This window comes from Anopheles maculipalpis, chromosome 2RL (genome assembly GCF_943734695.1).
Source record: "Anopheles maculipalpis chromosome 2RL, idAnoMacuDA_375_x, whole genome shotgun sequence".
Classification (NCBI taxonomy): domain Eukaryota; kingdom Metazoa; phylum Arthropoda; class Insecta; order Diptera; family Culicidae; genus Anopheles; species Anopheles maculipalpis.
In genome coordinates, this window is record NC_064871.1 from 88,978,513 (window position 1) to 88,993,415 (window position 14,903).

General features: G+C 43.4%; 2 protein-coding genes across 4 annotated transcripts in view; one reads left to right on the forward strand and one right to left on the reverse strand.

The window, feature by feature from the left end:
• LOC126568516 (transmembrane protein 222) overlaps positions 1-14,903 on the forward strand; it is a 482,151-nt gene that overhangs the window by 438,094 nt on the left and 29,154 nt on the right. The gene's annotated exons all lie outside the window — the stretch shown is intronic.
• LOC126568077 (6-phosphofructo-2-kinase/fructose-2,6-bisphosphatase-like) lies at positions 610-14,702 on the reverse strand. 3 transcript variants are annotated; one of them, XM_050224490.1, is made up of 8 exons: positions 14,385-14,702; positions 5,962-6,248; positions 4,917-5,051; positions 3,418-3,675; positions 3,130-3,348; positions 2,825-3,059; positions 2,625-2,752; positions 610-681 (listed from the first exon to the last, which is right to left on the reverse strand). In XM_050224490.1, the coding sequence occupies exons 1-8, from the start codon at positions 14,680-14,682 to the stop codon at positions 616-618; spliced, it is 1,626 nt and encodes a 541-aa protein (XP_050080447.1). In that variant the 5' UTR covers positions 14,683-14,702; the 3' UTR covers positions 610-615. The 3 variants fall into 3 exon arrangements, with proteins under 3 accessions (XP_050080447.1, XP_050080446.1, XP_050080448.1); XM_050224489.1 differs by lacking the exon at positions 610-681 and adding an exon at positions 1,331-1,450; XM_050224491.1 differs by lacking the exons at positions 610-681; positions 14,385-14,702 and adding exons at positions 1,331-1,450; positions 6,355-6,472.

A 14,903-nucleotide genomic window follows, 5' to 3' on the forward strand; every position in this document is an offset into this window, starting at 1 on the left:
AACAAGAAACTTAAATGTTTGGACAACAAATATAGGACCAGCTACGATCATATTTCTGTTGCTCAAAACTGGCTGTCTATAAATTGGCTTTCTCTTGTTCGTTCTCTTGATTATATCTCTCGCTTTTTATGGTTTGATATTTAATGTCTAAGAACTATAAAATCTCTTGTCTTTTTGTTATGTTCATCCTTACAGGCGTCACTCTTAAGATATCTAGGCTCTCTTTATCATGTCAGCATAAAATGTTTTCCTACCAGCAGCAAATGCATTTGTCTGTGCTTTTTTAAATGAAAAAAGTGGAAAAAACTATGCACAACATATTAAAATGCAAAACTAATCAACAAAACACTTGTTTGTTCCCTATGTACAACACACATCGTGCTAATTTCGACGGTTCAAATACCCGTATTGGGATGTTCGATTGGGGAGTCCTGCTAGCCTTCTTCCTTTTGTATCAAGAAATTAAACTCCGTGTTTATCGCTGGATGGATTTTCCACACAGAACGTGATACATGTAAGATGACATAACTAAAACTGCTGAGGAGGGATACGATTTGCCATCAATCCGAAAACCACCACATGGTCAACAGTTGAGAGAGGAAAGGAGTGTATCATCTACTTTTTCTCGTCCGGATTTGGATTCGGTTTCCCCACAAACTTGGAGTCTAGTTGGCCCGGCACCTAAAACAAAACGACAACCCCATCCCACGAGACCCAAGGTTAGCGAGGAAGGATCGTTGATGATTGAATGAATGTCAACGGTTTGATGTAAAGTATTCTGTTGCGAAAGTGTGTGAGAGAGCGTCTAAAAGCGACCAATGAAATGAAAACGAAAGTAACCAACGTACGTTTATTCGATCCCTAAATCCTGCCAACAATTAACGGAAAATTGGTACGATTATAGGAGAGAATTTATCACGCAAAAATTATTTAAAAAAAACCTATTCCCCGTACAGCTACTTCAGACAAAAATAGTTTTTAAACAAATTATAAAAGGCTTCGATGGATGAGACACTTTAGCCTGAATGGAGGTTACTTAACAGGTGCAGTTGTCTTGATTTGAAAAACTGAATCGCAAAAAACTAAATACATGCCACTTGAAAATGATATTATGCACTAATTCCGTAAGAGGAAAACATTTAACCCATCAGAAGAGAAAGCGGCAGAAAAAGACAAATAAAGCTAAAACATTATCGTAACATAGAGAATTCAAAAACAATAACACCTAAACATATTACGTAGAACATTTTACAGCTCCGAAAAAAAAAACATCAAAATCCCCGCCCCGATAAAGAGCCTAGGGCCAACCCAAAACGAGGGTGAGGTGTTTTCACGAATTGTTGGGAAAGAAGCGACACTCTCCGTTGGAGCCGTTCAGAATGATCTGCTTTCCGTTCGGAGGGCTACCGCCCACGGTGCTGTCGAAGGAATCGTCCAGATCCAGCTCACTCTGGAAGAGAAATGGAGGGTGGAGGTTGGGGACGATGGGGTTTATGGTTTCATGGATGTTGGAATGGACAGGAGTACGGTTTTGGATCGTATTCATGGTGAACAGAGAGGCAGAGGGTAGATAATTATAAGGTGAAAGGAAAGAACAGAACAGGTTGGATGTTTTAAATTTTGAATCGATTTTTCGATACTCTAAAGTGTGTAAAACAAACGACATCTACCATCAGCAGTTAGTAGTAAAAACCGAATTGGGTTTGAAATCAGATCAGCGTAATAGCTAGAGGAGGATTTAGGGAGGAATTAGTTGAGGAGCGTGTTACATGTGAGTGATGCCAGCGGGAGGACAGTAAGGATGCAGGGATCAACAGGAGATAAACGTTCAACCATAGGCAGTTTTGAAGCTATTTTACAGGGTTTTTAAGGGATTAATTCTTGAATATTATAAACTTCATATCAATGCAAAAAATGGTTTGGCCGCATTGCTTAGTTCAAAGAAAAATTATTCAACAATTAATTTGAAAGCCTCTGAATCTCGGAATCGCTATCTGTATGACAATTAATGTTGGAAATTGAAGTATAAGGGCCAAGGAGGCCTTTTTTTGAAGCTCATTTTTTCTAGTTTTGTGCAGAAGCCGTAACCGTTTTTGAAGAAATGTTCATAGACGGATTACAAAAATGTGTCCATGAAAGGTATTAAAAATGGTTTGATAGTTCAAAATTTAAACAAACGATTATTTTAAGGAGCGTTTTGGTATGAATTATAAGATAAGAATTGCCCTTAAAAAGTAAGAATTCACACTGATGACACTTGCAAGATGACAAGTAAAACCCTGTATAGCTTCTCCAAAACGATACACACGTTTGCAAAGAAAGAAAGAAAATCCACAGCAAAGGGAATCTAAAACCACTCATTATTACTAACCTGAACGGTCTTTTCTTCATCGACAACAGCATTAGGCTACTCTACCTCGCTTACAATATGAAAAACGCTGGATTAGGCACGAGATATCAATACAAGCTCCACTTAAATCAATCAAACAAGGAAAACAAACGCAGCTAAGGACGCCACAGTGATGACGAATAGTACAATGGTCAGTAAATAGCAATTATGTTAGCGCAATAAGTCAAAAAGCACTGCAACAGAGAACTCATGATGAAAAGAAGCAAACACTCACCTCCGGTTTGGCGCGATGTGTATCGACGGCGTGAATCGGCAGCATAATGTGTTCCACCTTGCAACCGTACGCGACCGGCGTCAGCTTAATAATGGTGTGTAGAGGCACTTTCAAGTACGGTAGCTCATCTTAGGAAAAAAAACGTGAATCAATCGTTTAAATTGAAACCATCCTTAATGCCAAAAGCGATTTCCTCTTACCAGCAGATTTATCCAAAAAGTATGCCAACACGCATCGCAACACCGCCTGATGGGATACGACGAGCACGTTTCCTTGCCGCTCGAGTTCCATCATTACCGGTTCTAGCCGTACCACCAAATCTTCGTAGCTTTCACCGCGTGGATAGCGATAGGCAAATTTGTTCTGATCACGCGCTTTGAATTCTTCCGGGAAACGTTGCTGAATGTCTTCATATGTCATCTCCTCACAAATTCCCTGTGTGGTGATGAATTGGGGATTTTAAGTAAGGCAATCTAATATTCGAGACCGCAAAGCTGTAACTTACAGCATCGATTTCGTTAAGCGCCTTCCAGCGTTCCTGAGGTGCGTTTACATCGGCGACCGTTTGAATTGTCCGTTTCAGCCAGGATGTCCATACGCGGAGTCCCTCAATCTGTTGCTCGTCGATGTATTTGGCGAGCGCTTGTGAATAGCGACGGCCCCGTTCGCTTAGGTTAGAATCACCACCGATCAGACCCTGTAGATTGTGTTCACTTTCTCCGTGCTGGAACGAAAAAAAACATAAATTTACGATATTAGTTACGATTTCGAGCTAACATCAGGCCACACTTACTCTGGTGAGATAGATCGTTCTCGGGGTAATGTGAATATTCATCAGGTAGTACACGATGCGCGACTGTATGTGACCCTCGTGCTTGTGCACGACCACCTTTTCGCCCGTGTTGTAGATCTTCATGTACGAGAGGTCCTTCTCTAGCTCTTCGCTCAGTGGTTCATACCGTTCCTGGTAGTGTTCGATGCGTAGCCGGAAGTCGGACAACGCCTCGTCCATGTTCATGTTCCGGTAATCGGGGCTACTTACTTTTACTTCCTGCATGAGCAGAACAAGCGCAATGACCGGAAATAATACAACAACAAATCATACGGTGTTGTGTTAGTTACTGTCGGGTGACCGGTGTGATTAGGAAATCGGTAAATAGCTACACAGTTATCTATAGTTGGGAAAATGTCTTTTAATTTAAATGTAGTAATGTAGATGAGTTAAAGGTCTTGCTATCGTAATTTATGGTTGTTGTTTGTTACACACGGAATTGGTATATTCAAGCGTTAGTTTTTAAATTGGTCAACACAATGGGATAGCACTACTGATGGGCGCAACAGAGTGCACCCACGGTTCCGGAGCCGGTTTCGATTTCAATCCGTAGCCGGTTCCACACTCACCGATTCCTCTTATTTCTGTACTCGATCGGAGCCGGTTCCGGTAACAGAACAGTTTTTCCCATCAATAGCAAGCACACGATCTAATTTATTTTTCTCCTAGCTTGATAAAAATGAGCAAAGTATGCTTTGGAACATTCTCTTATTATTATTATTAAACCTTCGTCGCGCATATTTTTTTTTGTGGCTTTACTTTGTACTGAACACCATAAAATTATAAATCAAATCTCTTGCCAAATGTCCGCAGAAGGGTTACAGCTTGTGAAAACCATCACAACCGTGGCACTGATGGCATCGAACTGCAACAATATACCAAATTATCAATTGGAAAGCACTCGCTCATATCTTGAACAAGTACTTCAGGAAGCGATAGTGAAAGGTGAACATTTGCCAAACGTTGAACGGATGCTAGTGCTTCTAAATTCGCCCATGGAATCACTACCGTTACAACCTTTACATCAGTTGCAAACCACACCAAACACGTACCAAACAAACACACGCAATCTACACGAATAGATCAACGGATTAGAAACAAACGGAGGATGGAACAGGAAAAAATGGGCGCCGGCTGTGTTGTTAATCATCGATAAATACACACGCAAACACATTTTTGCACAAACAATAGTCACCTCGTTCGGAACCAGTGGTGGATGATGTTCCAAGCCACTGAGCTTGACCTGGCATGATGAATGGGGGGGAGGAAAACCGTTTGTTATCGGTTCGTATAAGTAAAGTAAATTACTGTCTTTGTTCGATTGTTCATAACCAATTGTTTCCTTACTGAAACGTCCTTTTTTTGTTTCGTTTTGCAGAGAAAAACGGTTAAATGAGAAATGGTCCAAAAAGACAGATTTTTTCCAGTTTTCACACCTAGGACGGAAGAATGAGGCTTACCATGATGTTTTGCTCGATAATGCTGGGATCGTCGCAGATCGATTCGACGAAGAAAAGCTTATAGCCCATTTTTTTTACCACAATTTCGCGTATCATCTGACGGCGGTCACGGGTAGAATTTGTGGCATCGAATACCTAAAAAGAAGGAATAATGGAAAATGTTAGAATAATTGACTAACTAAGGGAAAGCATGCAGTTAGAGTATTTCTAAGCCATTCTGATCCATTTGTAAAATGCTTCACATAAGCAAACAAGCATAATCTCTCCTCCAACCTCGATGGTTCTATGCATGCAAATAAACAATCCTACAATCTACCTCGGTAAATAATACGGCCCGTTTGCTTGTCTCTACACTCAATCGCTTAATCGAATTTGTATGTTGCGTCTACATCATCATCCTTCTCGCTGCATCTGCAACAAGTGCATTCCCGCTTATCGATTGCACCCCGCTTCTGTAAACAAAAGCTATCACCAACACGCGTCCAAACTGTGTTGGCCCTCTTTAAGAGGCGCTTTATTACGGTCACTAAAAACAGCGCAGTTTTACGAGATTAACTTAATCGTTTTACTACTAACACGCCCGAATTAAGTCGCGTAAATTGATGTCATTTAGATGGATTATCGTAAAAGCTTTCAACTTGATTGATCGATACTACCTCTTACCGAGCTTATCTTCGTTTTATCTGTCGCAGAGTCACTGCGCCCTAGCCAGAGAATAACAACTCTTTTCAAAAGGTTTAGAGCTACGAGTGCTAAGAGAACCTTGATAACCTTCTCAAAACAGAGTATAGAATTCATTAAAAACTTCGAACTCCAAAACAACAATTTTCAGAACTCTCTTTTCAAATCGAATCCTTGTCTGGCGACTCCTTGGGAGTGAGTTTGATAATAACGACTCCCAACAGAGTTTAAAAACTCTTTTTGAGGAGTTTAGAGAATCCATTAATAAGAAAGATTTGAAACAAAACACAACACTACTGCGCACCCTCTTTTTGACCCAGTACCCTCCCGGGGGGTTACACGTGTCCCCACAACCCAAACTTACCGCAACTTCTCCTCCATTTTCCAACCAATTGCAAACATCCTCCAGCGCCAGCTCGGCACAGTGCTGCCGGATGGCCATCGCTTCCTCATTATCCGGACGGAAAAACTCATGGCTACGGTAGGCGTCGGTCGCGTGGCGCCGGTATTCACCCAGGTTAAACACCTTCGTGTTGATGCCGATCCAGTTCAGGTAGCGGGACAGTTTCTTTGCAATGTACGTTTTACCGCGGGCCGGCAATCCGACCATCGCAATCACATGCGGACTGTTCACATAGTTGGCACGTTCACCTGGAAGCGAAAAAAAAAGTGAATATGAAAAACAAAACCATTAGTTTGTTGAGGATTTTATGGGGAAAACAAAACAAAAAATTAAAGTTAGAAACAATCCACACACCATTGCCAAATGTTTCCTTGTTTAGAAATTTCCAACCAAGGGAAATCATATTGTCGCCGGATTCCTTTTCACCCGTGGCCATGCCTACTGGGGAGGGCGCGGAGCACTACTTTTACTTAGCAAAAACTCTAGCAGCGCTTATTCACAACCAATGCCTAACTACTAGATGCCACTTGTGCCACGGACCTTCGGTGAAAGGAAACCTAGCTCAACGACACTCTCTCTCTCTCCTCAAGGAAGGTGTCCTACTGCAATCTATCACCGACACCGAATGGTGCGCTAGGGAAGGCGAGATGCAACACAATGCACCAAACGGAAGAGGCAAGTAAATCGACCTAGAAATTAGATAACGATGCAATCGTCGGCCCAATGTTCCTTTATGTACAGCGGCAATCGCGCACACTACTGCCCCCACTTTAGCGTTGTACAGAGATGATTTTTTTTAAGGAACGACGATATTATGCTGCTACTTTATAAGATGACTCCTCTTGTTGCTACCCGGATCCCTTTTGCCTTCGTACTAAACCGGCACCTTTCTTCTTGTGCCACGAAAACCTTGCGTGGAGCGATTCGAAGGAAAAGTTGCACAATGTTTGGTTGTTTTTTTGCCAAATGTTGCTGTTATGTTGTTGTCGTTGCTGTTCTGCGCGCCGGGAGCTGTCAAATTCGAACGCCGCGGGTTTACAGCATCTAGTTCAAGAGTTTTGCCAACCGTTGTACAGCTGGTTGGGCAGCGTTGGAGGGGGGGGGGGGGGGTTCAACGGTGGAGATTGTTTGAACGAATTAAAACATTTTATTTTCACTTGTAATACATTTAAGACAATTGCATTAAAGTGATTCAACTTGTGCTAAAATCGAATTTCCTTTCGGTTGAGTAATTTCCTTGCAGTTCTCTTCATTCTCTCAAGTGGTGTAAGCGCCATCTATCGATTACATTAACGTACAATTTAGCGATGACACAGATCGTGTGGGCGGGAGAAATGCATTTCCTATGCATTTTCTCGTTCGGCAAGGATAAAAACCATCCAAAATATTTATTTCTTTTCCATTAAATCTTCCAAAAAACGTTCGATATGAATTATTTTGTTAGCATTCAGTCCACGTGCCACTATTGTCTGATAAAAATTAATGATAATACACTTTCCATCGCTATAGAATAATCACAAAGCACAACAACGGTTAATCGTAATGCACTTTACATTAGGTTCAATTGCACTAGACACTGGAATTACGTTCAAATTTACCATTGGCTGCATTACCCATATTTATAACCCACACCCTCGTTATCGCTCTTTCAACGGAGAAGATTGGTGCATGAAATCACCATCAAGAGTTTTTGTTGTAGTTGCCTCGGGGTATGGGGTGTTGTCTCGTCGTATAGGAAATCGCTACAAACTACTACTTTCCACAAGTGTGAACACGTGCGCCGGTTGGCGCGCTTGTTTGGCATCAATTTGCAATTCTGATCCACACACACCCCAACACTTCCTCTTCGGTTCCGTTCCGAGACGTTATGCGGCGCATTCAGCAGAAGAACCTATGCATTCAACAAGTTTGTTTGCAAATGTCTCGCAATAGTGAACGGACCACAAATGATCGCACCCATAAATATCATAAGAACGCTGATGACAAATTACAGAGCAACAGAAACATACTGTTAAACACCATAACCACACACATTGCGGCGGGCGAAACACAGCTGCGTATGCATCACAGCTTGTCTTCGCTCCTCACCGTGATGAGTGACAGACAATGCGACGGAAGGAAGGTTTTTTTTTTCGTTTTGTTTTGTTGAAAATGCGCACCACCGCGAAACCTCGACGCCACGTTTGATGACGCGAAAACCGGATTCGTTGTTCTAGCAATCAATTCGTCATACGTCCGTTACACCCCAATCCACCGGTGGTGGATCGCCGGCACATTCTTGTGTCATGTGTTTCGGTTTTGGGTTTGGGCTTATTTTTAAAAGCTCGTTTTTTGGACGTAATAATGAAGACACGCTTCGATCAAGTGGACAAACGCACGAAGCTGTAGGATGATACATGCTTGCGGTGGTCACGTGATCGAGGAATGATTATCTCTCCGGACACTTAAGAAACCGGTTGGTGAAAATATTATTTAGCTAGATAAAAATGAGCATCTGTGTTGTTCTGGTTTATGGACCAGGAAGTTGTCAATCTAAAACATGTCCACTATTTTTTTGCCGCAATATATCAACCCCAAAGCATCATTTTTGGAACCGCGCTCTAATATAGCGATAATCGATAACACCAAGCGCACCAAACAGAATCGAACAGGTGCGTAAGGCACGCAACCGCCAAAACGTGGTCCACACACGTGCCTCAAACATTATTAGGCAGCAGCAGTCCTTTTTGCTGTCTACTTCAATTACCTAACGTGCACGTACCTACCATCCGGTCGGTCATCCACCACGATCCGGATTTAATTTGAATGTTTTCGCTAATTTCCTGCATCCGTAATTGGATGTTATGCTCTATTTGTAAATTGGTCACGCGTTTCTTTATCACGAAACATTTAAATAACTGTCCAAGAGTGGCGAACGACACACCAGAGCTTGTAATAATAGCTTTAGTTATTTATCTAAAAAATAAAAATTTATCAACATTCAGCTAAGATCCAAAATGATGTTTATTAACTTTGCAACAAATCAATCAAGACAACACCCCAAGTCACACAGCCATAAGCAACCGCGGGGTGATTGTGGTTTGTTTATCATATATATGATGTAAGGGTGTGTTAGGTTACAGGGAAGAAAAATAAACATCTCCTATTTCGTTACACCAGAGATTAGGGACTGGAAAATAATATTGCAACGTAGTGCTAAATGCGCTTTGCGATGCGATTGACGTGAGTCATCTCGCTGGATATGGACAAATTGTTGAGCGTTCCCGAGAACCTGTTGACTAACGCATGATACGGCAGATGGGGATATGGGATAACTACTAGGTTCGTTCCTGTGAAGCTTAGTATAGTAGTTCTAGGGCGCCTTAGGCATGACTGACTATCCAACAACGTGGTATCAGCAAGTCAAGTAAGCCATTAGATGGCCGGCGTGACCCCTGGAAGGTCGTTAAGCCAAGAGGAGGAAGAATGTAGTTCTGACGAGTATTCTATGCTTTAATCTTCAAACTCTCACTCTTCCCGTACTCGGGTTTTCGCTCGCTAATGTCATTCGCAAGGTCACAAACCATCATTGCACAGGGGAGGCCAAGCCAGAAAGTGATAGCCACCAAACAGATAACTGCATTATGACTGACTGGGCTATATTTACTCGAATGGACCCACTCACTTCACTTCACCCCACATGGAGTGGTTAGTGCGCTCGGCAACAAGAGCCCAAAAATGCTACACACGCCCGGCAAAAGCCGCTATCGTAAATCACTTTCGCTTGATAATGTGACCATTGGTGGTAATAATTATGAAGCTACTACTACTACTACCCACGAACGTAGCCGCTGATAAGCGCCATTCCAAACAAACCGATCATCCGACGAGAAGATTTCGTCGCCCTGCGACGTAATCGATTACGCGGAGAAGCCGGGAGAACACGTCACTGGGCAGCGGTTCTTGTGGGTCATTGGAAGATCGAAGATGCGACCATTTTTTCCCCCGTTCAATCCCAACAAGATCCGACAGTGTGTTGAGAGATGATTCCACATTCGTTGTTGTGTGCTAAAATTCGCTCTGATTAGGAAAGGATTTGCGTCATCCCGTGCCTTGGCTTCAGTGTGAAGCCTTATCAGACATGCTAGGCGTGCAAGGCGACTGCAAAACAAAGTTCTCTAGTGGAAATTGTTCGAACAGGAACATATCCAAAATGGGGGTTTAGAAAAGATTTTACTTTAAAACAATCTGGAGACTGAGAACTTCAAACACGTGTAAAAACTAAACTACAATTCTATTGCAAAAGGAGTTCAAAAGGACAAGAAACCCCATTATCACAACCCCGGAACCCGGAAGATTAGCACGCGGCAAAAACTCCTAATAGCTGCGTGTACGGTAGACAAGAAGTCCATCAACGAGTTCAATGGCTGCGAAGTCTAGCCAACACAACATCACACAGCGCCGTGAACGATAAGGCGATAACAGCACAGGCGTAAACAGATATGTTTTTGCTCTTCATTAGAATTAGGTTTCGATTGTTAGTTGAATTTTTGTAGATAGATTCTAATTGGCAAGCGGAAAAAAGGATGTCTATTTCCTTTAAAACAAACGGCAACAATTAATACGCAATTACATGCTAGAGTTGTCTACGGTGTTTTTTATTACATTTCTTGTCCGACGACTTAGCGACTCACACCTCAGCAACTCATCGCACGGTATCTTATCGATAAGAGCAGACAGAGTGTGTTGTGTGTATCACGACACGCTTTAGGATGAAAACAGAAAAAGTTAAAGACACAATTTTGATGTCAAATTTAATTTCGAAACCACTTCTCATTGATTTCAACGCCACCCCTTTGGATCGTTACAATCCATCAATCAATCGGTCTCGGTACACGACTCTAGACCACGCTCTATTCTAGTGGCAGTCAAACCTGGCAGCTTCAGAGTAATTTAATTGAGTTCTCTCAGGTGTTTTACCGTGTGAACGGCTGACCAAAACAAACCGAAAAAGCAATAATATCGACATCAATCAACGAAGCCATTTTCATTTGCGGTACGGTCACGTTCTAAGGGTCTGATTGTGGCACGTGTATCATGATCAGGAAATAAAAATAAAAATTGGTAACAAAAAATTTAATGACTACCCATGAGGATAACGTTTTCGTTTTGCGTTTTAAAATGCTCAACCCTTTTAGCGGTGAAGTCGTCCATGTCCAATACCTTTATATTGGTACAGTTGGAAGTGCTTCAAGAAACAGTATTCAATGATTTTATTGTCCTCTTCAGGAGCTTCAGTCTAGTAAGTAGTAAGTACTTACTAGTAAGTCTAGTAAGTAAGTAATTTGATGGCCGATGTAACCTCCAAGGTCAATAAGTCAAGAAAAAGACATTAGAAATCCCTACTTTCTCAATTAAGTTGCTTTTTTATAGTGCCGTGTGCAATCCTCTTTTGAGGACAGCAAAATCAGATTCATCTTCTTGTCTGTGTATGGCCAAGTCCAACTAATCGATAGGCTTCGCAATTTTCTACGGTATTTGAAGACCCCACGCACTATTTATTGACCCAGTTGGAAAATCAATTACATACCCTCTGCTGCCTCTTGCCACTCGCCATCCGAATACGCATTTCCGTTTGGGCGTAAATAACACTTCTATTGCTTCGTCGATCAGAAACTATTCCATCACTCGTATTCCCTTGTGAGCACAGTGGAACGCTACCCACTCACACTCACTCGGGTGCAATCTACATTTCCCCGGTTATATAAACTAAACTACGGGAACGCTCACTGCTCACCACGAGGACGATTCACGTGCTCGGTTTGAAAAGATGCAACCACTCGCCGAATGCAGCACAGTTCTCTACCTTGTCGTTGGTCGCCACACCCCAAAACGGAAAAGGAAATTGCATAGGAAAATCCAAGGACATTGTAGTACATTGTCCACAGTCGGGTAGGATGCCTTTCCCCCCCTGTGATGCAGCTTGTGGTTAAGATCTACAAACACACAACAACCCATCGGGGAAAACAGGTGCATCTTCAACACTTCACCACCCAACTGCATACGACGCCAAAACTGTATCGCGTCTTGCGCAAGAAATGAGGACGCGCAACTGGTGCCTGTCCCGTGTTTCCCTTGTTCCCCCATCAAGTTCAAGGGCGACAGGCCCACCGGACCGTACCCCAACTTTGGGAGGGAGAATGACGAGTAGCAGTCGCTCATTATCCAACTACGCTACGTACGGAGAACTTCTGTGTGCAACGCTACGGGTGGATAATTCCACCGTGAAGGTCTGGAACCTGGTTCTCCATTGTATCGCACTTTACTACGCTGTGCGAAATTGCGCCCTTCTTGCGTTCCGTGTCATTTATGTACGCTTCTTTTTGCGCGCGCTGCACACTCCCGAGGTCCAATTGGCTTCTCATAAAGAATGATGCGAACGAATGGAAAATGTTCGCTTCTTTCCATTGCTTGCTGGTGCCCTAGCAACGCAGAACGGGGTATTGAAATACAGCGTAGCAACGTAGCGTAGCAATCGGAAAATGGAGAACGATTCGTTCCTTCTATGATGTATGTAAAATGACACGGGTTTGCCGAAAAATATGGTTCACTTCTAAACTTGTAGACTGTGGGTGGCTTCACCCAAATTAAGTTTGATCCCGGATAACCTTCCTTAATTAAAGCGCAAGATCTGTTGATGATTGATGGTACACGATGGACCATTCCAATATTTAACCGTCAAAAGAATCTAGTAGCTGCAGAGGACTGCTCCAAATTCCAACCAGACGCAATGTTTTGGGAAGTTCTATGCCGAATCTTCAATAATTTAATTTCCACCCAATCGTGAGTTCAACGATCGACTCCACCAAAACCCTGACCCCGTATACATATAAACACTGTGATGGCCTTGCTCAGGTCGTGATGAGGAAAGAATGCAAGACTATTCCCCTTTTGACTTGACACACTCACACACCAAACGCTGAATGATCCCCTTTTTGGCACGATTCACGTACGTTCGCCATTAAAAATACAGCAGCTGTGGGTTCTCGCTCAGCTGATCCACGCTGTTGAGGTTATGATTAGAGAATCACGCTAATTTTCCACCCCACCCCGGAGGAGTGTCAATCGACGATGGTAGACGAATTTTCCAACGCGAGAGAGCACAATGAGATGGGAAAAATGGGGACAAAAAGAAACAGAACATCCGAGTGCTAGCTAACTAACTATAAGGGAAAGTTGGAAACTGGAGAATTTGAGAAACATTTCTTCGAATCAAGCCAACAAGTGTCTCGTTTCTCGTGTACATCCATCAAAGTAGCAACAGAGCCTGCCATGTGAGCATGTATGTCTGGCGTGCAAGCTGCTAATATGCTAGATCTCCATGTATACTTAATAATCCTGAAACTTCCCTTAGAAACTTCCACCTTTCCCTTTCACCAAGAAGGACACACGAGGACAGCAAATGATCAGTAAAGACTTGCGACGGTTCCCATTAAAAAACGTGCTCTTTTCCGAGAAAATTGCGTCCCCATGTCTCGTGTGAGCGCCACGGAGTCACAGGAATGCAATAAACCCCCTAGCAACAACAAGAAAAAAAAGGATAACTAATATCTCTACTACAAGCAGGACTAGCGCCATCATCGCCATTGAAAAACGATGGCGGACATCGGGCAAAAACGGATTTCTATTTTTAATGTGTAACAAAATTTTCACAACCGCGCGCCTCCATCGTGTTCATCACCAGACAGACAGAGCATTTTGAGGTGTTTTCCAACCCCAATTTTGACTCTGTGGGTGTGTAAGTGTTTGATGAGAGCGTCAATGGTTCATCAACTCACTCTAGGAAAAAGAGACGAGTTTTCTCCCATTTTCCCTTTTTCGTCCGACCGGATGTTTAACACACCTTCATCTTCCGTTGCTCGCGCTCCTTCTCTACATCACACTTTCATGGTCACGGTGACACGCACATATCACGGGTGCGTTCGAGAGTCAGAAGCCGGCGAATAGAAAGAGGGCGAAAGGAGGGGGACGTGGAAATGTGCGACGAAAGGTGGCGTGATTATGCGTTCTCAGCGGTCTCTCTTTTCTACTCTCATTCGCTCGCGTGCGAGCATTTTTACCCATCTCGCTCCAATTTACGCTCGTTGCCATAGTTTCCACCGAACGCACGATGGAAAAAGGCACACGGCGCGAAAAGAGGATCGGAGGAAAGCACAAAAAAAACTGCAGCTCGCTTCACACACGCTTCCATTATGCTTATGCCGGCGGAAATCGCGCCAGCAAACACAACAGTTGTCACTTTGATCGACTGAAAATTCCTTTACCAACACACACACTTACACACAGTCTTAGCGCTGGGCCAGATTGACCAAACAGGTCGCAATTTACAAATGAAAAAAACTTACCCCGTATTGGAAATGGTTTCGTCTGGATGGTTTCCGTCGTTGGGGGCAGCATTTTGCGCGTCCCCTCGGACATCACACTCGGGCAGAGTTGAATTTCGCTCAGCGCCTCACCGTACTGCTTGCCACCGCTCTGGCTCGATGTGCGCACTCGCAGCGAACGAGACGCGATGGCCGCGGCCACGGCGGAAGCGGTCGGGGCGGTTGATGGTAACGTCGTGGTAGCCGGCGGATTGCTGCCACCGGTACTACCAGCAGTCGCAGTCGCAGTCGTAGCACCAGCACTCACAATCACGTCCATCTTCGACGAGCTTCGCGGCTAAACAAAAGGTGGGTGCTTCGCTCGAACACGCATCTCGCTATGCGAAAATGCCACCATCTCGCGATCAAATGCGCACTCTCGCGCGCTCTCTCGCAATTGCGAGCAAGAATTGCAAAATGTAAACGAGAGCGAGAGAGAAAAGAGTGGCAAGAAAGAGACGCGCGCAAGCGAAAGAGGCACCGTAAATACGCGACCTTGGG